The following is a 25088-nucleotide window of genomic DNA, read 5'->3' as shown; positions in this document are numbered from 1 at the left end:
ACGACCTCGTTCGGGGGAAGTTAACCAGTTATGTGACGTATTGACTAGCTACACGGCGCTTTGACTCTTCAAGCGCAAGTCGTTGGTCTGATGAAAGCCTTTCAGAGTGACTTTATTGATTTTTTAAAAAGCCTTCTAAAACCGTAGTTATAGTTCTGAAATGGCGAAGAATTATTATCAAGATAAAGTGATTAAGCATGACAATCGACGGCTAAAACTGGTGTGTCCGCCGAGATAGCTGCTCAGACCGGACACGTTTGTCCGCCGTCAACATAAACGAATTTCGAGGCCTGTAGGCTACTTCGAATTATATGCTAGTCACTTTGAACTTTAGCTCTTAATACGCGTAGACAGGGTTTTTTTTAAGGTTTGGTTTGGGTGACCGCTAAGTAGTTTTAAGAGACCGCAAGTGTTTCATTTAAATACCAAAAAATAGCCATAACTAGGCCTACATACAATCAACGCAACATAAAATGAATTATTCGACAAGGCACATCTTAAATGATTGTAACAGCGACCAAACAGCCTGCCCAAGACGGCCGCCAAACAAGTTTTCTGCACAATCAAACAAAGTGTGCTTGTTGGCTTCTGCTTGTTATGTTTCCACACGTAAAAACTGATCATTATGCGCCATAAATCAGAAATAAACATTGACGAGTATCGAAGGTGCACTTCTTTTGTGAATAACTCTTTGATTCAGCTGTTCGCTGTACCTCCACTTAGGCCTGTTCTTTTTTCCGGACGTGAACTATTGATCGTAGGCTATATTCGTATTATCGACAAGACATAGCGAGAAACAACCATTACTTTTCTACTGTAGTTGCAAGTCCAAATTTTGGGAAACCGCAGGAGAAATTTAGGGGACCGTTTCGGTCCCCCAAAACACCTAAAAAAAACACTGCGCGTAGATACTAAACTGAGCAAACTGCACCTCGTTATTGACACTCCCAAGAAAAAACAAAGCGGAAGAAATCAAGAAAAACGTTTTTCAATCATTGTTACAATGCTTCAGCGGCACCATGCTGGCGTTTATCAGCTACCGTACAAGTTTCTGTTGTTATCTTAGGAGCAGCGCTCTTGTTGCAACAAGTAGATGTTTTAATTGAGTTCGATCCGCAATGAAGGTCAAACTAACGCAAATTTGAACTTAGAAACATTTGCTTTAGGATTTTTTTAAAATAATTTGCGTGGGGGCAGCCACCCCGAGCTAAATTCACGGAGGCGCCCCTCCGCCCCCCCGGAGTTGGTGCCTATGGTTGGAATGTTGAATGCTTATCGAAGTAATTTTGTAAAAAATTTAAAGCTGCAATTTTCCAAAATTACATATTTACCATTGTTTAACTTTACAAAGTTATAGTACTCTCCAACCTGATGAAAATGAACCCAAACAGATGTATGTTTGTTTTAAGGATTTACGAAATACAGGTATTTAAAGTTTGACCCATTTCGTCAAATACCCCTTAATTTCGAAAGCCTTGAGCTACCTCTAAACATTAATATTTTTCAAAAATATTTTACACAAGGTGTTTTTGTAGTAAATGGAAACTTTTGAAAGGATGAGACTTTACAATTTCCAAATTTTCCTTTTTTTGAACCACCCTAATCTACAAGTATGCCAAGTTTCAATAAAATCTATGACATGTGGTGTAACCCATTTGCTCATTTGGCATGGAATGACCCGTATGGCAATCCAGGCTATATGACACTTCAACATCATTGGCAATTGAAACAAATGGTTATACAACGTTGGCAGATGTAGAATCAACATATAATAGAAAGATAAACATCGGTAATTTGAGCGATTAATGCTAATCTGGAGACCATTTAATGTCGTTTATTCAGTAGTCAGTACTGTTGCTTTGCTTCAACAGAAAAGGCAGAGTACCGTATATTTAATATATGCGTTCACTTTCATTTACAATCAAAAGAATGAAGTATCTTCTGACAGGTCTCAAACCCACAACAATGCTTGATATGAACGACTCGGTTACATGTCTTGTATTCTTTGCACTTTCATTTACAAATCATTCATTGCAGAAAATATTTTACTTGCAAAACTATCACAGTAACAACTTTAGGTCCCATTCTAGGGATTCTTCTTCTTCGTGCAACTAGTTTTATTAAAGTAAATATACTTGTACACTCACAGCTCTTGGGTATCTAACAATTTAAAAGTGATGAATTTTCACACTGAGCTTCACAAGCACAGTAAATACTGGATTTAAAGCCTTTCTTAGAGCAACCACAAGATGTGCATAAACGTTTAGCGCTCCTCAATTGCGCCTAATTTCTTTCAGAACGGTTTTGGGTGTAGCTGTTTCCTTGTATCCATAGAAAGTAAGATTCAGCACAGTTTTCAAATGAAACCATATTGACACTTGATGATGCACACGAAGGTTGTAAAAGTAGAATGCTCTACTTCTTGAGGGCATTCTTTCAACTGATATATATTTTAGGGATACAGAGTAATGGTAGCGCAATAAAATTCAAAGTAGGCATGGAAAACACTTGCTTGTACAAAATTTGGACAAATTCTACTACTATTCTGGAAATATCTTTTCTTTTAAAGCTTCCTTGTTTCCGAAAGCGGTACATTTACGTTGCACTTTGTTCAGACTTACAAAATTTAAAAAACTTTCACTTTTCCCATTTCGTGAAAGCAGGATGTTGTATCGAATCCAGAAAATGCATGGCAAAATAGCAACAATCGGCACATATTTTCTCCAAGAGCAAGCTGAGCTCGACGAATGGAAATTTTCGTGTTAGACGTTTCCATATAAATGCTGTTTCCGCATGGTGCGTGATAAAGCAAATGTAGCCTATATCAGCATCTTTTTGCTTGTTACGTTTATTTGATAAAAACGCCTATTTATTTGCCAGGATGGGTGTGTCCAAGCGAATTGCTACATCGGGACAAGTTGTGGTCAGCTTTCTACACTTTTGCTCTGGTTCTATGGTTGTTTCAATATCACAATTGTCAAAAACAACACTGATATTGGTATTTTCCCTGAGTAGAATATATCGAATGAATATTTCAAGCAAATTTCTCATATTCCCAAATTTTGGTCAGGAAAGTCGGTGAATGAAAGCACAGCCATCAAATACAAGATAATCGAGAATGAGTGCACAAAATATCCTCATTTTGCAAGATTATGTATTTGAACAATGCAGATTTCAGAGATTTCCACATCCTTGCGTCATCTGAGAAAAGTGATGGTGGAACATTGGCAAGTTCATATGAAAATATCTCTGGTTCCAGTGGCCCCTGCAAACAGGCTATACACAGTAATCTGTGAAAGATTTCGGTGGATGATATGTGTATCTCTTCATCTTCACATTTTAAGGCTTTTCGCATAGCGTTATAGGTAGACTTGCTTAGTCAGATCTTCTTAGAGAAATCTCTTTCAGATTCTTTCCACATATTTTGCAAATAATATCGTTACCATTATTATTAATTAAGGAGTAATCCTTTATCCACATTTACACAAGTACCAACAATAATGCCCTGTAGAAACGTTGCACAAATCTTCCCCATCATTTTTGGCAAAGATTTCGATGCATAAACAGTTTTCCGTAAATCATCCAAACTACTTCTTTCCATCAGTTTGCATTACCCTGCTCCGAGAATGGACATCAGTTGATGAAAACCACCAAGGCGTAAATGAATATTGTTGAAAAAAACAAAATTGACCTGTTTAATTTTGAATGCTCTGAAGTAGAGGGGTTGGTCAAACGTTAAGAATGCACAACATATATAATATTATACTGATTTTTCTCGCTTGGTCTTAAACGAATATCATTGTATTGTAAACAGCTTCATCTGTTGCGGGATTAAGCGGTATCATTATGATTAAATGATACTGACAAAACCTGAAACTCACCTTGAACTGCATTAGCCATGAACCCTTGCCATTGTACTGGATTAGAATTGAATATGTTTGAACACAGCCATAGAGTATCAAGCGATTCATGGTGCGTAAATAACACGAGAGAGGCATTCAGCTGCTTAATTCGTAGCCTACGTCTTTCCAAGTACCCGTCTTTGCAGAAGTATATGACTTGACTAAATCGCTAAAATTGCCTAATTCCAGTCACAGGTCAGTTGCACTGACGTGTCATTTTTTCAATAACTAGTGGTCGAGTTGCCATTTTTGGTGTTTGACAATTTATAATGCCCATCACATGCGTTGTATCATGAGTTCATTTACCTTTATCTTCGTTAAAATCGAAGTTATCTGCTACCAACTGACAGAAAGAGCCGGGATGACATGTAGAGTCCTTTACCTCATCTGTATTATCACTATTCGCTTGGCTTACGTAGAGGATCGTTTAAACCCTATTACTTGACCATAACTTGCACAAAGACCAAGGGATGATAGTACATCCAAGAGAATACTTGATCTTGTGACCTGATGTATAAAAATGCCAATTGACAATAAAAGTCTGGCGACGTTGCATCGACGTAAAATTGGCTACCTAGTACCTATGTAACGAATTATTTCTTCAGATCAGTATTATTGTGCAGCTTTGGCGATGATGTAATCAATTCAATAACTTGGCTGGTTTCATGTTATAGTTGTTATCCAACTCCATAATTACGGTATGCTTTTTCTGAAATCTTTTCTTTGTGAAAGTTCAAGGTAGTAATTGTTACCAAATTTTATGTGCCCGTAATTTTCATGTTTGTTAGATACAATGTAACAGACAAAATTACATTTTCCGAAATCAATCTCAGTTAATTAGCATTTTGTAGAATTTTACAGCTACTGGTACTACATTGTAAGATGGGGCAACAAGATAGGCATTGACTTTCCAATTATGCAAACCTGGTTCGACTCCCACCTTCAGCTGGTTGTTGAAAACACTGCACACCTCTACCTACGTTGTAATAAATTGGTTGGACATAATTGCTGCAGGAAAGGTGGCTGAGAGTAAGGGACTAGCCACCCTACCCTACTATTTCTTATGCACTCACACAGGTAGAACAATTTTACGATGTGAATTTTAATAATGGACATAACATGATCATAGAACTTACCACTACGGTATGTCTGTAGGCCATAGGGTAGGCCTAGCGGGTCTGCTACTATTCGGTGAGTCCGATTCGGTTAGTCCGATTCGGTGAGTTCCTAACCTCTAACCCAGTGATTCCCAACCGCGGCTCTTAGAGCCGCCTGCGGCTCCAAGCTAGCCTTCTTGCGGCTCTCATTGACCCCTGAAAATCCCACAAAACATATAAAAAATCTATTTATAATAATTAAGGCGATTATTTTTTGACTTGTCAAAATAGTTTACGAAGTCAAAATTGTTTACAAACTGTGCATTGTCGTTGTGCCGTAGAGGTTGGACTGTCAGTGAACTTTTCATTTTACATCTTACACCAGGGGTTCTTAACCAGGCGTACGTGTACCGTTTGGGGGTACGAAGTACCAAAGCAGGGGATACGACATGTGAAGTTATAAATCAAATCCTATTGCAGTTAATGTGGCCACTGCTCCTGATAATTTACAATTGGAGTTGCTACTTGAATTTTGGAGTCGAGTTCCAGAGGGAAAGTATCCCAACTTGAAAACCAATGCCCAGAAAAATGCCTCTGTATTTGGATCAACTTACGCATATGAAGCACTTTTCAGCAAAATGATCAGAATCAAAAATAAATATCGCAATCGATTGACCGATGAGCACCTCAAGCAGCTACTGCATCCTCTGCAATTGCGCCTCGCTTTGACAAACTTGGCTCAAAGCCAATGCCAAGTTGGACATTAAATTGATTTGTGATATTTTTCTTGTTAGTGTCGCTATTCGTTGGTACATGCTTTCATGCTTTAAAATTTTCGTTATAATTACTTGAGTGTTTTCATGCGGCTCCATACGCACTCTGAAGTTTGAAATTCGGCCCCGACACCAAAAAAGGTTGGGAACCACTGCTCTAACCCCTAGCCCCTAACCCTAAAACTGCAATGATAATTAGACTACGGTACTCAAGCCTTAAAGCAGCCGGCGGCCATGGCCGCCAAGTAGTGCTTGAATGACTGCCGGAGTGCCGGTGCTACCTCTTCAGTCGGCCAAGTTTGGCCGCCGGTTTCTTCTAGCCAATTATTTAATTTCGCATTAGAATGATCGTGGATTAAATGTCGAAAATATGTAGTATCAAAGAGTGACGCAGAATTAGGTCAGCGCGTCATAATCACCACTTTTGTATTGCGCGGGAACATTTGCTATTGTATGTAAATGGCATATATCCAGCTGCGATCACCAGCGCTGTAAGTCTTGTTTGCAATTCCCAACGTTTATTTTAACAAAGTGTTAATCCGAAGCGCTAGTTTACATCGGCTGGCAATATTGTCGTTTTTATATCGATACAATGTTGTCGGACATTGAATTGTTGTTAAAAAGGAGAACTAGGTTAGTTGAAATCGGAGGGGAAAACACGTGTCTTCATAGTTGAGAAATGTTCCCGCTGTGGGTTAGTGACTTCACACCCCCAATGGTGACATCATAACTGGGTACTTCTTTCGGTCATTGACCGATTTTTTTAGCAAAATGTCGGAAAAAAATATAGTCAATTTGTTCAAAATGTCCGAAAAAATATATAGTCAATTCGGTGCAATAAAAGATGTCTGCAACCGGGTGTTGCAAGGTTTAGTTTCGCTGATGAACGTTGAAGAAACGTTTGTCTGTTCTAACTTTTCTCAGATAAAACACGACAACGTTTCTCAGCGAAACTTAATGTTGTAGCAAGTCAGGAAGTGCAAATTTTGATTTGTATCAGCTACTTGAAAAGAAATATTTTTATCAGAAAAAATGACCGAAATAAATAAAAAATGACCAAATTTTTTCAAGTCATTTCGGACAAATAACCGAAAAGTCTCAGCAAAAAAAACAAAACAGCATCATAACGGAATAAATACCGTAGTCAGGTTTTATGAAAGGCGGTAGGCTATGCAGTTGAAACAATCTCCTGAGCTGCGAGAAGTTGCAACAATTTAGTGTCGTTAGATGGTCCCGCAATAGCATGTGACAGTGACAATCCCGATAAAGCAGTTATTGCGTGGTATAACGATTCTATTGCAGGACGTCGCCCAGACTTTAACAACGCCAAGTGATCATTTTCACACTGTAGCAAGTTTAATTCTATTTACTTGTGCTATCGTTGTTTGTATTTTGGCCTCCAAGCACGCAGATTTGGCCGCCGAGAAGGAGCTCTTGGTAGGCCACAATGGCTGCCGGGAAAAATACGAGTTTTAAGACCTGGTACCCAATAATTAAAAAAAAAAATGAAAAAATCCCCCGTTAAGGGATCGGACTCACCGAATCGGCCTCACCGAATCGGCCTCACCGAATCGGACTCACCGAATCGGACTCACCGAAACGGGCGATTCCGAGGCCTAGCGCCCTAGCAGTATCAGTGATTAGTTTAAAATGTTTGGTTTTTTTTACCTAAAACACATTGGTTCGTATAAGCAGAAATTGCATCTGTACAATCAGGAAAAGCACTAATTTTTTATGCGATGACGGGCTGGATACATGGAGCAATTATAAATGTTGTCATGGGTCGCACAAAAGCTGCACATGGGCCGGATCCGACCCATAGGTTGCCAAGTGCCCACCTTTGATCTACTACAATGAAATAATACTTGTCAATGTCAGTTATTACTTACCTTTATATTTGGGTGGATGGGTACTTTCAGCTAATTGCAATTGTGTTTTAACATATTCAGTTGGAAATGTGATGCAAATCTCAATACCACCAGCAATTCCACCTTAAATTGATATTTGTTATGAATAAAAAAGAGTAAAGACACATTCATAAAAAAAAGACTAAACCAAAGTTCAAAAGTACCGCACAACTCACAATGTCGTTTGTTATAAAACGTACGGCAGATCAACTTTGATGTAAAGTAGTGATTATAATCTAAACAAAAATTAACTAGCATTTAGCAATCATGGCGACCTTTATACACAGACTATGACAACGTGCAGCTTAAAATTTGACTAGCCAAAGTCGCTAAAATAAATTGATAGTTTGAGCGTTAGTTAATAAACATACTTTTTGTGTGATTTTGATTTATTTTAGTGCTATTGTTACCATTTAAATAATGTGTTAGATTTTGGCATTTATGCTGAAAATCCAAAAAAACGTCTGGCAACACTGGTAATTGGGAAACATTTGTCATTTTTTCAACAAAAAATTAAGAGTTTTGCAGTGATTTGAGATCCAGTGATCACACTGTGTAATTTGGTTTGTCATAGTATAGTTTCAAAGGGATATGAAGTAAACTTAGTTTAGGCCTAGAGTTCAAAATCGAAATTACATCGGCCTTCAGTTTGCACGTTGTTACGACCTGTGTATAGAGATCGCTATGCCAGCAATAAAAATGTAACTGGCCGAACACACATGTGTGAGATCTGAATGAAAAAATAAGTAAGGCTCATGGTTGGCCGCACCCACAACAGATCTTTCAGGCAACAGGTTAAACTAATCTAGTTTAGGTTAGTTAATCAAGATCAGTTCGCACGGAGTTCTTGTGTGGATCAGGAATTCTAATCAACAGATTTTGGTTAGTGCTCAAAGAAAAAGATAAATTTGCAGATTAGCGAGTTAATCGGCTGATTTGTTTCATGAAAGGATGACCTGTAGTTGGTGCATCCAACCCTTCTTCGTTTCTCCAGCGAAATAATGAGTAAGATTTCAAAAATTGCTGATTCTAATGACATATATATAAATACACAGTCCTCGAAATTAGCGGCGGCACAAGGCAATTGCCGTGGTAAATGCCGCAGCAAACGTCATAATGGCCATTCTGCTATGGCAATAAAAATGCCGTCGCAAAATAAGCATTTAATTCAGACAAAAATTGTTTAAAATTTCTTCCTGTGTTATTTACTCGCAGAGTGAGTTTAATTAGCAGAAACATCGCACCGAAACCTCACCTCGGACTATTTTACTTGCTGTGAACACTCACGCAGTCAGTCTTCGAATTTAGGATATTTTTACTTCGCAAAAACGTTGACGAGGCCAAACGGCAAAAGTTGAAATTACCTCGGCAATTGCTGTGAACGTTTATTTGTACCAAAACAATTTATTTGTACCGAAAAAAATGTACCAAAACATGTAAAACGAGAAGAGAAAAAAATAATCAAATAGTCTATCACGACCGCACTGTTTGATTTGTTGTGATGTAATAATACCAAAAGTAGCGATAAAGCGAGCAACGCGATACGCATGCTGTTACGGTGATTCACGTTAAATAAGTCATTGGGGAGGAAAAAGTAAGTTAATTTTGGGTTGATTCAAAGTTCAAGGCAGCACAAATCGATTTAATTTTCCGGCGGGTTATAATGCGTAACAACAATGCCCAATGATAAGAAATTTACGTTTGTTTTACATTAATTCGACATCTAGCGACGTTGAATTATCATGAAATAACGTTAATTGCTCAATCAGGTACCGATAACAAATCAATAGCTCCCTGCGAGAAGATTGCCTCGATTTACGTATACACTAACATAATTTCGGCACAATTAGGATACTGCGAGCAACAGAAAGTCTGTTGGATAAAGAACTAATCAGAGTCGGAATCATCGGAGGATGAGGTTGTCGCGTCGTCACTGGAATACTTGAAGACGCAAAACTGCCTTTTCATGAACGCGATGACATATGATCGGAAGCATTACTTTTCTTTACTGCCGAAGAACCATTTATTCGATGAAAGAATAACTTTTGCGTAACAATTAAAGCAGTATTTGTAAGGTTGCAAACTTTTTACAGTTCACAAGAGCATTGTCAGCGCATAAAATAGCTTGCGTAATGTTCTGGGCTACCGCCCTGGGCTACGGCAATTTTTTTGCCGTCGTAGATGGAAGCTAATGTCGAGGGCTGAATACATTTTTAGTCATGCAAGTTTAAGTAGCAGAACATCAGAGACCACTTGGCTGTAAGGGTGAGTTTGACCACAATGTTTTCAACTATGAGGGCATATTTTATGAGTTTTATTTATTGTGAAAAAAACTTACTTGTAGTGTTCCAGTTTATGACTGATTAGAAAAGTTACAGCGAAGCACGATTGACTATAAAATGTAATCAAGTAGTCCCAAACTGGTTTTTTTTTTCGGTCATTGACCGATTTTTTAGCAAAATGTCCGAAAAAAATATAGTCAATTCGGTCAAAATGACTAAATATGACCGAAATAAATAAAAAATGACCGAATTTTTTCAAATCATTTCGGACAAATGACCGAAAAGTCTCAAGGAAAAAAAACCCAAGTCCCAACTTATTAAGCCTACTTCGGGATCAGAGAATTTTGGGCTTGTTTGTTTGTCGTATCCAGGCTTACACCTGGTGGTTGAAGATTTAGATTAAGTGGACGGGAAGGCAAGGAAGCCAATCTTCATGTCCACCTTCAGGCATGCCTTTAAGTGTCCTGCCAAAGACACAGCTGCATGCTCATGAGCGGTGTCGAACCGGCACTCTTTCGATTGCCGTTCCAGGGCTCTCACCACTCGGCAATTCAGTCGACGATTATTAAGCTCAATTTTGGGCTTATTGAGCGGGGACAATTCTCTGTATACATATACTCTTTTACATTAACTAATTCCAAACTAAACCAAATTGGGCTTAATAAGCGAGACTAGGCTACCGTACTGCAATTTATATTATATACTAAAATAGTGACAACTTGCTGTTTATTTTGAGATAAATGTAATGAATAACACTATTTTTGAATTGATGGGATTGAACTGTTGACTTGTGACTAAATGGCTGGATAAAAATTTAATCAATCTCATAACTAGATGAAAAGTTTTAATTAATAGGATAAAATAAGAGTAACGTAAGCAGTACACAACTACACATGGCTCTGCACTTTTATCACTTATCCAATGCATTGCATATGCAATGCATTACTGGTATGCAAGTATAAAGATATACGGCAATATAGTAGACCGTTTAATTTTTCGGAAATTTTTGTTTTTATTTGTGCACACCTATTTAATCTTTGCATTTGCCTGAAAAAACCTTCCTGGCAAAATTTTGGGTGAATCCACCAACATTTAGTGACCTCTCACAGTGTTTTTATGTTCTCATAATTGGGTCATTCCATATCAAAACAGCCAATATGAAGATATCTTGTATATGGTACCTCAAATATTTTGCTGAAAAGTTGTCATACTATGCCTTAGGCTTTCAAACGAAAGAATCCTAAGTTTTAGATCAATATCTCAAACGGTTTTCCCATGGCGGCCATTTGAATTTCGGCGCTACCCTTATTTTTCACTTGGGGGGGTAGCGAATAGCAATTCAGCCATTTTCAGAGCCCCATAACTTTACTTTTATTGTAATTGTGGTAGAAGACTAACGATTGCTGTGCTAGTTCATTATAAACTATACTACACAATTCAATAGTTAAAAACAACATCTCTTGATGCATAAGTGTTAGGTGTATGTGTATGCAGGGCTGCGATTTTTGCCTTTTTCGGTGACGAGGTCACTCGACACGCGCCATCACTATTCGACAAACGTCGTGCCTTACGAAAAAAACAAACAAAAAAACGAAAAAAAAATAAAAAGGGAAAAAACTGAGAGAGGACTAAACATCGTCAGGTCGAGGAACAATCATGGGGGGCATCACGTGATGCAATCATAAAAGTGCTGACTTACGTAAACTTTCTTGCGCCAGGTACTTCAAAGCAAGGTCTAAAAGCGACGCTTCACACGAGAAACTACCAAGGCGTCAGCGCCGCCATTTTGAACTCTGCGGGAGAATGCTTTGATCGAAGTTCCAACGCCCGGCATCAAACATTTCGCAACCACACTTTTCGTGCTATTCGACACAACGGGTTTCTTTTATAGATGAAATAACCTAGGCTACGTTGAGTTGTCAACGTCTATGCCTGTTTGTATTTCGCCGTTTGAGCCAATTAACAATATTGCTCTGGTAAAATGACTGTTGGGTACTAGCTATGAAAGTTTTTCACATGTAGAAAACACCCTAGTTTCCGACCACATGTTCAGAAATACAGATGAAAAAATCCGCTATTTTTATGGAAAGGAGTTCGCTTCCAGAACATTTTGAACACTGCGGGAAAATGCTTTGTTCGAAGGTCTAACGCCTGCCATCAAACATTTCGCCACACACGTTTCGTGCTATTCGACACAACGGGTTTCTTTTATAGATAAAATAACCGAAGTAGGCTACTTTTAGTTGTCAACGTGTTTGCAAGTTTGTATTTATGTCTGACTTATGCAGTGCACTTGTTGTTCCAAGATTGCAGAAATGTTTTGCAATGTGAATAAAGAATAGTAGACAGCTCAACACGGTTGCAACTCGACTTCCTTCCACTAAAAGAGTTTCTGTGATTACGTAATGGACGATTTTGCACATTCACAAAAGCACACAACCCAGCTAGCAAAACCCGTCGTTTTTACATTGTAGCCATTACATTGTAGCCAGTATGTAGCCTATCACAATGCATCACATGTATAAACAAGTTTGCTGGCTGGGAAGTCTGGACATCTGCAGGAAATTTGTCTCGCACCAGGCGAGATGTCATTCTTTGAAAGATTTAACAATGATGGATTTATGTAGCCAGTGCATGATGACGAAAACAAATTTAAGATTTCCTTTCCGTTATATAACTTAAAGCAGGCGATTGATACAGGAGAAAATAATGGCAGAAGCACACAATAAAAGAACACAGTATAAAGCCTACTTATTACGCAAGTTTTTTACATCAAGAAAATAGCCTAGTTTCTGACCAGATGTTCAGAATCAGAAACACAGATAAGAAAGGTCGCTGTATATTAGAGTTCGCTTCTAGAAGAATAGTAGGTACCGTAGTCACTGGGAGTGGACAAGGCAAGGTAATAGGCAAGTTGTAAAAACAGCATAGCTTTGCCCAACTATAGATAGGATAGCCTTCAGTTAGTCAGTATCCTATAATGACTAAAAAACGAAAGAATCCTGCTACAACACGGATGGCAAAAGCTTCGGTCGGTCTTACCGGAAAGCGGTTAAGGTTCAGCAAACAGCGAGTGAAGTGCGGGATCTGTTCGAAAGAGCTATCGTGAGAAGCATTGCCACGTCACTTTGGAATTTATCATTCAGATAAACTTCCAGCTAATAGTGTTTAGTAGCCTAACATCGCAAAGCATTCTCAATTTTGTACATGTTTAATTTAATAGTGGTATAAGCAAAAGCATGCTTAGTAAAATGCGCCTAATCCGTTTTCACTTTTCAACAATAAAATTTTATAAATAAACCCGTTCAAGCGCATAAAGAACAACGCATCGATAGCCTACATTCTTTTCTCGACGAGATAGTGATGACGTTTCTGAGTTTGCACAAGCAGTTCGGTCGGTGAGCTACCATCTGCAAATATAAGGTCAGGCCCTGGCGATAGCACGGCTTCACTAGACGTTCAAACTCATCAGGAAGTTGAAACGACCTCTCATGTTGAAGTACCACCAACAATGGAAAGATCTGGGTTTCGGTCTGAAGTTGCAATGTTGTACGAAGGGGCTTGTTTGCCATCTCCGATCTCGGCACACCTTAAACGCTGTAACATTACGCCGTTGTTTCGTATTATCGTAGTATTGTTCCGTTTTCTTTTATCTGCAGTTCATTTTTCACTATATATATCTTCGCTGTGTTTCTTGGTAACTTGCATATTTCGCTCCTAACTGTGTTTGCGTGCGGGTACGTGCCTAACCATTTACGTACTAAGCGAGACTAAAGAGATGCCAAAGGAAAAATTCTCACAGTAGGCTACGCTAGGTGTATAGCCTAAGGGATTTTTTCTTTTGCGATCCTCAGTTTCGCGTTTACAACAGTTCTCCATGGAGCAAAACAAATAATATACATGTCCGGTAGGTACATAACTTAGCGCTTGATACTCCTTTGCAATCACTCAACCAGCGTGCGATTAAAACTTAAGTGACTCTGATACCACACAACTTGTGCGGTAATTCGCGGCCAAACGCTTATAATCTGACTCTTATGGCGTCATATTACTATTCAAAAAAACAAACGCAGAATTTTTGGTCGTTCGACAAGAAAGAAAAAATCGCAGCCCTGTGTGTATGGTCAAAAATAACTGAACTGACATGACAAATTTTAATTTAATAGTTCAAACATTTTATTTTTATTCCTTTCTGCACGATTTCAACGTTTAGCGACGTTAAAACGATGTAAAAACGGCAATTGTAGTTAGGCTATGGTACCCGATAATTTCCTTTTAAAAATTTCAAAAACTCGCCGAATAGGGCACTCGCCGAAAAAGGCTCTCGCCGAATAGGGAACTCGCCGAATCGGACTAGTCGAATCGGACTCGCCCAAACGGGCCATTCCGGTCTTTGACAGTGGGAAGGATCCTCGAAATCCTACTGGTTCAGCTACCGCCCGCTTTAAGCCGGACAGCCCCCGGCCAGGTAGGTGCTGACCTGTCAGTCTTACCTGCTTCATTGGGTGTGTGGAGCTTAGAGTCTTACTCGATAGGTGGGTTGTATGCCATACACCAGACAACAAAGTAAGAAATAAAGTCATATTTTATACCGAAAAGCTTTGACAACGGTTAAGGAGCATTCATAACTGACTTTAACCACTCTTTGGCCATTCGTTTGTCTCTTTTCTGAGGGGATGGATGGTCATTTTATTTTTATTTTTGTTTGGATGCGAAACGCCGAAACATACATAAAACAAAAACTGACAGTGTGCATCCAATGAGAGAGTGCGAAAGACCGTAGCCCTGAAGGCGTAGAAGGAATATACGATATAAAATATGACTTTTAATTTTTACTTTAAAATACAATGGTTGGTTTGTGGAAGGGAGGCATTCACGAAGCATTGGAAGCAACATCTTCATTATTTTTTGTAGTCTAGTAATAGCGCTTGCTGTTTGATGTTAATTTGCATTGTGACATCATCTTGACACACTATTTTGCAATTTGCGGCGTCAGGGTTTATCGTGAAGCTTAAGAGAAACCTCTCAGAAAAGAGACAAACGAATGGTCATAGAGTGGTTTAAGTCAGTTATGAACGCTCCCAAACCGTTATCGAAGCTTGTCAGTATAAAATATGACTTTTAATTTTTACTTTAAAATACAATGGTTGATTTGTGTAAGGGAGGCAATGAGAGTTCTCACGCTGAGATTCACGAAGCATTGGAAGCAACATTTTCATTATTTTTTGTAGTCTAGTAATAGCGCTGGCTGTTTGATGTTAATTTGCATTGTGACATCATCTTGACACATTATTTTGCAACACACAATCCAGTCTCTGAATATTATAAACACTTGCGGTGAGTCACTAGATCAGCCAGTGCTGAGATCTTACCTACTAAGTAGCTGGTTTGGTAGGTACATGCATTAGACATTGGAACGTTTGTAGTGATTTTCAAGCAAAACAGAAGTTTTTGTTAGTTGTTTGAGTGTGTTATTGTTTAAAATACATGTAAAAACTTACATACGAATCATTAACTACGGAGATTAGCATAACTTTGATGCTCTAAAGGTAAAGTCAAATTTTTCAATTTTTAGGTCATAAACAAAATGGCCCTAGTAGTCATATTTTATACTGACAAGCTTTGATAACGGTTAGGGAACGTTCATAACTGACTTAAATCATTCTTTGGCCATTCGTTTGTGTCTTTTCTGAGGGGTTTCTCTTAAGCTTCACGATAAACCCTGACGCCTCAAATTGCAAAATAATATGTCAAGATGATGTCACAATGCAGGGTTCGATCTTAGCAGTGGTCCTCTGGCCAATGTCTAGTGCAAGTTCCCCGCGGACCAGTACGAATCGTTTCGCACTGGTCCGACTGTCCAGTGCGAAAATATCATCGCATTATGTCGTTTGATCGTTTAGAGTGCGTGGTTCTCGTTTGCGCTTCTATTTAAACAAGAAAACACGTGATCCGTGCGTGTCAAACCGTAAGAAAAAGGCAGCAATATCACGTGTTAAATCATAACAAAAAAGCAATCGCAACATCACGTGACGATCGGATGTTAAATCGAAAGAAAAAGGGGAATCGCAACAACACGTGAGCTCTGGTATAGCCTAGTAGTACAGTACTCTCAAGAGATTCGATGCATAAAAATGTTAAGATTGTGCTAGAGTTTAGAGAGCATGTGAGTGATGAGGCATCAAATTAACTTAATAAATAGGTTAAATTAATAATGATTGTTGACTGTTATTATTGAATTAGGTACTATTGAATAAGAATACCGTACTTAAGGTTTATGCACGATTGCTTAAAGAATTCGCGTTCTGTTCAGTAAAGTTCTCTTTATTACAAAATTTGCTTTACTGAACGAAGAAAATGTTGCGGTGGTTGACGTCGACCACGGGTAGTACAGTTCCGAAGCCAGACGTGAAGAGGAAGGGAGTAGACTCGGAGCAAGACCCACAAAAGAAAAAAAAACGCAATCAGGCATATGATCAAACAAAGCGGTAGAGAAAATTTAACCTTGCATGGAAACAACAGTTCCCATGGTTGTGCTATGAAGAAGATGAAAACATCATGTTTTGTGCAATATGTAGAAAACATCCTGAAGTTGCGATGGTCGGCAAGGGAGGAAACAAAAATGTTTTTAAACAGGGAACTGATAATTTTAAAATAGACTCTGTTAAATCTCATCACCAGAGTGAGGGGCACCAAAAGGCTTACGCTAGGGAAGAGGCCATCAACTTGCCTGCAGGCACCAGCCGAGCCGAAGTCATGCTGGAAACATTGAATCAGCAACAAATGGATCGTTTGGTTAAGCTTTTCAGGTAAACGTAAACTTTAATGTAACAATTCTGTTGAGAGCAACTTTAATGTGACAATTTTAAATTGTGCAGTTCCTTCACAAACTAATTAGATTGTGTTAACTAATCTTGGGCCATCCAATTATTTGCAGATCTTGCCACGCTATTGCACGACATTCCAGGCCTTACACAGACATCACTTGGATGTGTCACCTGGATGAAGCCAAAGGCCTGGATGTGGGGTCTACATATCGCAATGATAAGCAAGCCGAAAAGTTTACACACTGCATAGCGCAGGTAGAGAGGAATCTTCTTGCCGAAAAAATGCGAAAGGCCAAATTCTTGTCGGTCATTTCAGATGGCACCACCGATGCTTCTATCCAGGAAGCCGAAATTGTGTATTTACGATTTGCCTACCAAGGTACAGTTACATGCCGGTTTGTGGCGGTGGTGAATGTGGACAAGGCTGATGCCAAGTCTATCAGTGCAGCTATCATCAATGCGGTAACCTCTCTTAGCAGGGAGGCTGAAACGCAATGGTTAAAACGACTGATAGCACTTGGTTCAGATGGGGCTGCTGTAATGGTCGGAAAGAAGAACGGAGTTGCAGCCATCCTGCGCCACAAACAACCTTCACTCCAGTCAATCCACTGCTTTGCCCACAGACTGGAATTGGCATATAAAGATGCTCTGAAGTCTTGTTCCTTGTACACGAGTTTGGGTACTTTACTCTTAAACCTATATCTCTTCTACCACAACAGTGCTCTCAACAGAAGCAATTTGAAAACAACATATCGCTCACCTAGAACCGAACTATGTTATGTCCAATTTTTGCAAAAATCACTTTTTCAACTTTTCTTGGGTTGTGGACATAGCTCTATCTGATGGTATGCTCAGATTTCTCCTATGTCAATTAAGTCCTGCAGAAATTTCAAACTTTTTAAACTGAACTGTGCTGAACTGAACTCAATTCAAAATCTATTTTCCTGTTTTTCTCAAAACTTGAAAAATGGACATAACATAGTTCGGTTCTAGGTGAGCGATATATAGCACTGGGGCAGAATGTATTGGTACCAAGCCGTGTAGGAGGGACAAGGTGGATGGCTCATCTGGAGCACGCTATAAAGATAGTAATTTGTGGATATGAAGCAATCACGACTCACCTTGGCCAGGTAACCACATTAAATTTTCTAGAATGATCACTGCATTTGTTAGTTTGATTATTATGTGTTTGTTGCAGTCAGTGTAACTTACTGGTTTATAGTTATACTGTACTTTCAAATGTTAGAACAGTTCTCATTACAGATGCAAGTCCAGACTGGCCGGCCTGACCAAATTGCAAAGGCCAAACGTTTCCTCAAGCAGCTTCGTCGTAGGGACCTCATCTCGTTCGCACTTTTTATGTGGGACATTGTCCTTGCTCTGAAGCAATTGTCATTGATAGCCCAGGGCAGGGAAACGACTGTTGGCGATGTGTACCGTGTCTTGGAAGTGACAAAGGCAACACTTGCCAAGTACAAAAGGTGATTATTACCATAGTTTCTTGTTATTCCTAATTTTAAACACACCCAGAGAGTGTGTCTTGATTATTGGATCTTTACGTTCAACTTTGGTATATTGCACTAGTTTGTTTCTACTCTACTCAGTGATGTTCTTAACAGGTGCTTGACCCCGAAAGAGAAGTCACTGCGGTCAAACAGTACAACCTTTAAAGGTCAAACACTAACTGGTGACAGTGACGTTGTAAAGTCCACAAAGGACAAAGTCATTGATACGCTTCAAGAAGCATTATCAAACCGGTTTGTGGAAAGTGAAAAAGAAGTTGTGCTGGCCACATCTTTTGCCAGCTTTTCAATGTGGCCGGCTAAAGAAGATATGGAAGGTAATTGAAAGTGAACTTGTCAACAACTAATGTTTTTTCCTGACACTTTTAATTAGTGAGCACGGTAACATTTTTCACTAGTTACTAACTGTTCTTATTCGTCGTGGCTCAGATTTTGGAGATGAGAGCATCTGCACCCTCACGGAGCACTACAATGTTGCATTGGAAGAGGCTGGGGTCAAAACCGATGAGATTGCACCAGAGTGGACGTTCCTCAAAACTGCACTGTACAACAGGTAAATAATATGATCTCTATGATAGTATCAAGCTGAAAGTAACCATGATAATTTGTGTGTTCAATCATGCTTTTTTGCAAGTAGCAGAAGCTGTAGTGTAATTCGTCTTTTTCAGCCAAACGTGGCAGTATAGTTGAATTAATATCTGAGTGTTGTTAGTATGCAGCAAATATTGTGTGCACAATTAATTTTGTTATTATATCTGTCTTTGCCTTGCAGATCAGGCCCTGTACAGAAACAGAATTGGCAAACGGTGAATGCGGCTTATGTTGACACGGGCAGGTTTAACAACATTCTAACCTTAGTAGACCTGGTTCTGAGTATGCCAGCCAGCTCTGCTGAAGCTGAGCGTGGCTTCAGCCAATTGAAAATTGTCAAGACGAAGCTGAGGACAAAGCTCCGGGCTGACCACGTAACAGATCTTCTGACCATCCAGCTACAGTCAGCAGAAATAAAAGATTTCGATCCCAAACCTGCCATACATCTATGGATGGCAAACGATTCATCGGTGAGGTCAAGAAGACCCGACACTGGCTATGTGTTTACAAGGCCAGACAAACACACATCGGATTCCGACTATGACTCCGTGATCGTCCCGTCATCAGATTCCGATTATGACCCATCATCGGATTCAGAAATTGAAGAGCCCCAAGTAGCTTGAAGACTCAACGTCAGCGTAGATTGAATGTCTTGCCTAGATAAACTGTTGTTACTGTTATTGCCATTGTATATTTCCATGTTATTGCCACCATTCATTATTGTCGTTTTAAGGTGGTTTTCCCTGGGTTGGCCTCGTGCTTCCCACAACAATCTTGTTTTTATCAGTAAACGGGACGGACCAGTGCGATCTCGTGCGGACCAGTGCAAATGGTGAGCCACTGGTCCGGTTGGCCAGTGCGAAAAAAAGTTAAGGTCGACCCCTGCAATGCAAATTAACATCAAACAGCAAGCGTTATTACTAGACTACAAAAAATAATGAAAATGTTGCTTCCAATGCTTCGTGAAACTCAGTGTGAGAACTCTCATTGCCTCCCTTCCACAAATCAATCATTGTATTTTAATGTAAAAATTAAAATTCCAAAACAAAACTTCGTTCCTAAACTTTTCATCAAATTTTGCTATAATTCAACTGATGATCCACTGGGATGCACGATTGCACGGTGTGACAAAACATTTTAAATAAAGTAAACAATATCACACCAAATCAGAAGAATCGGTTTTTTTAAATACAGAGCTTTCGCCACACAAGTGTGGCTTCATTAGTATAAACTGCAATAATAATAAAGAATGATATACTATTAAGATGATTATAAAATTTAATGAAAGTGTTAAAAAAGTACACAATATATATATATGTATAGTAAAAGAATAGAAAAGATCAAATATTATACATAACTATAAGACTTTAGGTCAATACACTAGATAATAAGATGATAATCAACATGTAATAATTCAAATCTATTAAAATTGTAATTGAAGAGAACTTTTAACTATAAAACTAGTTGTTCCACTTGTGCTCATTCTAATCCTTGCGAAAACTTTTCCACTAGTGTAACAAATAAACAGTTTAATATTTTTCAGTCAGTTAATTGTGATTCTTCTAACATCATTTATTTAATTACTTGCCAAAAATGTTTCCAACAATACGTTGGAGAAACTGGACGCAAATTTAAAATCAGAATTAGTGAACACTTACGAGACATCAAGAACAATAAAAACACAGCTGTAGCTTTACATTTCAACAAACAAAATCATACCACTGTTGATTTTCACGCCATTGCCATTGACAAACTTAACAAAACTTGTGAATATAAAAAAACTAAAGAACAATTTTGGATTAAAACACTTCACTCACAAGAACCTACTGGGATAAACATTAGAGAATAAACAATCTTATCACTCTTTTACTGACGATCTTTTTACTAACTACTTTTTAGACCTTCTTGTTTTGTCTATTTTCCTAATTCTCTCGTTTTAGATGTTCTTTTCTTTCACTAATTGATTTAAACATTTCAATACGTTTTTTTCTTTACTACTCCGTTGTTCATTTTTAATTCATTTCTAATATAAAATTTTCATTATGACATCATTATTGAAATGCATTTTTACTTTTAACCTATCGTTGCTATGCCAATGCCATTGCATCTCAACATTCTTAGAATTTAGTTCTGTTTCAATTAGCGGTTCAGTTTGTCTTTATTCCATATATACTACCACGATAATAAATAGTGTAGGCTATGTCATCGTTAGAAGTCAGGCAAGTCAGACAAATGATAGGAGCTATAATACGTAGAAACTAGTTTTATAGTTAAAAGTTCTCTTGAAGTTCAATTACAATTTTAATACATTTGAATTTTTACATGTTGATTATCATCGTATTATCTAGTGTATTGACCTAAAGTCTTATAGTTATGTATAATATTTGATCTTTTTTATTCTTTTACTATATTATCTACTTTTTTAACACTTTCATTAAATTTTATCAATCATCAATTATAATCATCTTAATAGTATATCATTCTTTATTACTGTTGCAGTTTATACTGATCAAGCCACACTTGTGTGGCGAAAGCTCTGTATTTAAATAAACCGATTCTTCTGATTTGGTGTGATATTGTTTACTTTATTTAAAAATTAAAAGTCATATTTTTTTCCGAATGGCTAAACTTTCGCTTCCGTCACCCACTTGGCTCGTCGCCCACTTGGTCAGTCGCCCACTTGGCTTGCCGCCCACTTGGCTTGTCACCCACTTGGCTTGTCACCCACTTGACTCGTCGCCCGCTTGGTCCGTCGCCCACCTGGTCTCGCCCAAGTGGGTATCACCCACTTTGTCTCGCCCAGTTGCCGTGTACCGCTTCAACGCCAGGGAGGGGGGCGCAGACAATGAGTCTTGGCAGACTGTGCTGGGTCACCATGGGACTGGCAAAATGAACAACAACGGGCAAAGGCTCCTCGAGCTTTGCTGCTACCACAACCTTTGTGTAACAAACACTTTCTTCCAAAACAAAGCTATCCATAAAGCATCCTGGCGACACCCCAGATCGCAACGATGGCACCAGTTGGATCTAGTCATCACACGACGTACCTCTTTAAACAGTGTCTGCAACACAAGATCATACCACAGTGCAGACTGCGACACTGACCACTGTCTTGTTGCCTCAAGGATATCAATAAAGCCCAAGAGGCTGCATCACATCAAGAAGAAAGGCCAGCCAAAAATCGATGTCAGCAAAACCTCCCTTCCAAACAAAAACCAGAAGTTCTTTGAACGTCTTGAAGAAAGCCTGAACATTGTCCAGACTCAGGACGCAGAACACATGTGGGAGTCACTGAGTAAGACCATCCACCGTGCAGCCGTCCAGACCTATGGAGACAAGGAGCAGAAGAACACAGACTGGTTTGAAGCACACATCTCTATGTTGGAACCTATTATCGACCTGAAACGTAAAGCACTGCTCAGCTATAAACAAAACCCGAGCAGTCAGAACCTACAAGCCCTAAAAGCCGCCCGACACAAAGCTCAGCAAACCCCACGCCGCTGTGCAAACAACCACTGGCTTCTGCTGTCAGAACGTATCCAGCTTGCATCAGACAGTGGCAACATAAGAAAAATGTATGAGGGCATCAAACAAGCAACTTTAGAAGAACTGAGTAAAGCCATTGACTCTATGCAAAGTGGGAAAGCACCGGGAGAGGATAACATTCCAGCTGAGGTCATAAAGTGTGGGAAACCTGTCCTGCTAAAACCACTGCACGAGTTACTGCGTCTTTGTTGGAAAGAGGGCCAAGTACCGCAGTCCATGCGCAACTCCAAGATCATTACTCTGTACAAGAACAAGGGGGATCGCACTGATTGCAACAGCTGCAGAGGCATCTCTCTGCTTAGCATCGTGGGAATAGTCTTTGGTCCTTAGGCGCCTTCAGGTATTGGCCGACAGGGTCTACCCTGAATCTCAGTGAGGGTTCCACGCCCAGAGGTCCACAACAGACATGATTTTCTCCGTACGACAGCTTCAAGAGAAGTGCCGTGAGCAGCAGAGGCCGACATACATTGCCTTTATTGACCTGACGAAGGCTTTTGACCTTGTCAGCAGGAGAGGCCTGTTTCAGCTAAGAAAAGAGAGACAGTAGCCTCAGAACTCCTCTGATTTCATATGTCCAAACTGTGGACGAGACTGCCATGCCAGGATTGGACTTCAGAGCCACATAAGAAGCTGCCGTACCCAGAGTGCTACCATCATCTGAAAAGATGGAAGCATGCCTACTACTATAGTCAATTGACTATATTTTTTTTCGGACATTTTGACAAAATTGACTATATTTTTTTCAGACATTTTGGAAAAAAATCGGTCAATGGTCGATAAATGACCGAAAAAACCCCCCAGTATAAAGTTGGAGAGTCTTGTTTTAGATTAAATGCTATCACATAGCAGTTCACAAACACAAGTTGCACTTTTAACTGTGAGCTATGAAATAACTTGTGCAAACTATAAAACAAACCAGCCAACACTGCTTTGATGGGGTTCTTTGGTTGATTTTTCTTTGAAGACAAAGCGGCCAGTTTTCTGTTAACTACCATAGAGTCTTTGCAGTTGAAACGATCATATAATGATGGATGATGCCATGGAGAAGATTTGTTGGTTATACCAGATGTTGGTGAAAGTAAACAATGCAGCGAAGGTCGTTTGTCAGTCATTATGTCTAAATAAAGGTTATAAGCTAGGGATCTGCAATTCAAAATAATTCACTATTACAGAGTTATCGTACTCCATAATACTAAATCGAATCCAGAATACTGAATCCTATTAACTTCCAGGCTCCAGCAACGCAAAAAGTAAAAAATGCAATGTTTAGTTGCAATTTTAAACACAAAAACAACACAATCATTGAGTAGATGTTTGTTGCAGTACAACGGATTAAGGCATTCCAAATGACTGCCAGTCAAACCGGAGCGGAGCTTAGTTGCCGCCAAGCCCGCACTGGAAAAGCATCACTCGGAAGATGCTGATTGCTGATGTGGCAGATATACCGAGATATTTCAGAGCCAACTCCTTTAGAAGGGCCATCTGCTCAATGTTGTTATGCCACCAGTAGGGTGTTTCATTTGCTCCCTTTATTTGAATTTTGATCTGTCCCTAAGTTAATTCTGTTCCATTTGGGAAAAAAATAACCTTAAAATAATTTTTAATTCCATGGCCCCCCGTTTACCCCACCCCACCGCAACTCCAAAATTTCTGCCTACTCCAATCGCCATAACTCAAAAACCGCTTTAGATAGACATGGGTTGTTGGGTATCAAAGTTATTGACATACCCCACTTTAATTCAAAAATGCTGCCAAAATAACAATCTGAGCAAAAAAAAAAAAATTTTTTTTCATTTTTGCACAACATAAGAACAGCAGTTAGCATGAATATTGAATAGCCAAACATACGATGTGAACAACCAAACATAAGTGGCAACTGACACAACACCAAAATTAATTACATTATCAAAAACCCTCTATGAAGAAATAGGACATCACAATAAGTAATAGCACAGCAGGGGCTCACACAACCTCCATTAAGCAGGCAGCAACGTGGTGTGTTGTGCTTAGCGCATTGGTCTTCGCACCAAAGAGTGTTTACATTAATTTCAGCTACTGAAACCACTGTGTTGCTGTTTTCTTGTGCAAGAAAGGTCAAAATGATTGCCTCCATCCAGTAATGGGTAGTTCCAAATTCAAGCCATATATACTAATGTAAGTCACTGGAAACAGTGCATTGCAGGCAACTCCAAAGCGAGTACTGCAAAAATTACCAATGTACTGTGCTTCAATGATGTTTTCTCCTGGAGGATAAAAATTCAATGACGACAACACAAGTGGGACATGAATCATGAATAGTAACACAGCAACAGCTAACTCTGATTAAGTAGGACATGGATAGGATACTAAGGCTCGTATTCTAAGATCCAACTTAAGTTCAAGCTTGAACACAAGTTGAACTTGGGCTACCGTATGACTAATACATGGACCAAGTCAAACTTGAGTTTCAGCTTGAACTCAAGTTGGATCTTACAATACGGGCTTAAGTTATCTATAATCCTGCAAATAGTTACCCTTTTCAGAAACTGCAAGTACGATTAGTATCCAAGCCAATTGGTTAACATATTATCATGATTGATGATGCATGCATATCATCGTCAAAGAGGCAGTTGGGCATCATCAACAGTGGGTGCTGCTTTT

At 39.1% G+C, this 25088-nt stretch overlaps 1 protein-coding gene across 1 annotated transcript in view; it reads right to left on the bottom strand.

Moving 5' to 3' along the window:
- The window catches only part of LOC145774268 (tricarboxylate transport protein, mitochondrial-like), a 64822-nt gene extending 41235 nt beyond the window's left edge, over nucleotides 1-23587 (bottom strand). The window contains exons 1-2 of the mRNA XM_082585466.1: nucleotides 23365-23587; nucleotides 7662-7763 (exon numbers count right to left, since the gene is read on the bottom strand). Of these exons, the coding sequence (XP_082441592.1) occupies nucleotides 7662-7763; nucleotides 23365-23560 (298 nt within the window). The 5' untranslated portion in view covers nucleotides 23561-23587. The remainder of the gene's footprint in view (nucleotides 1-7661; nucleotides 7764-23364) is intronic.
- Nucleotides 23588-25088: the final 1501 nt, after the last annotated feature.

Source organism: Aplidium turbinatum, chromosome 7 (genome assembly GCF_918807975.1).
Source record: "Aplidium turbinatum chromosome 7, kaAplTurb1.1, whole genome shotgun sequence".
In the NCBI taxonomy this organism is placed as follows: domain Eukaryota; kingdom Metazoa; phylum Chordata; class Ascidiacea; order Aplousobranchia; family Polyclinidae; genus Aplidium; species Aplidium turbinatum.
The sequence above is the reverse complement of the archived record's forward strand: the minus strand, read 5'-3'. Positions and strand labels throughout refer to the sequence as shown.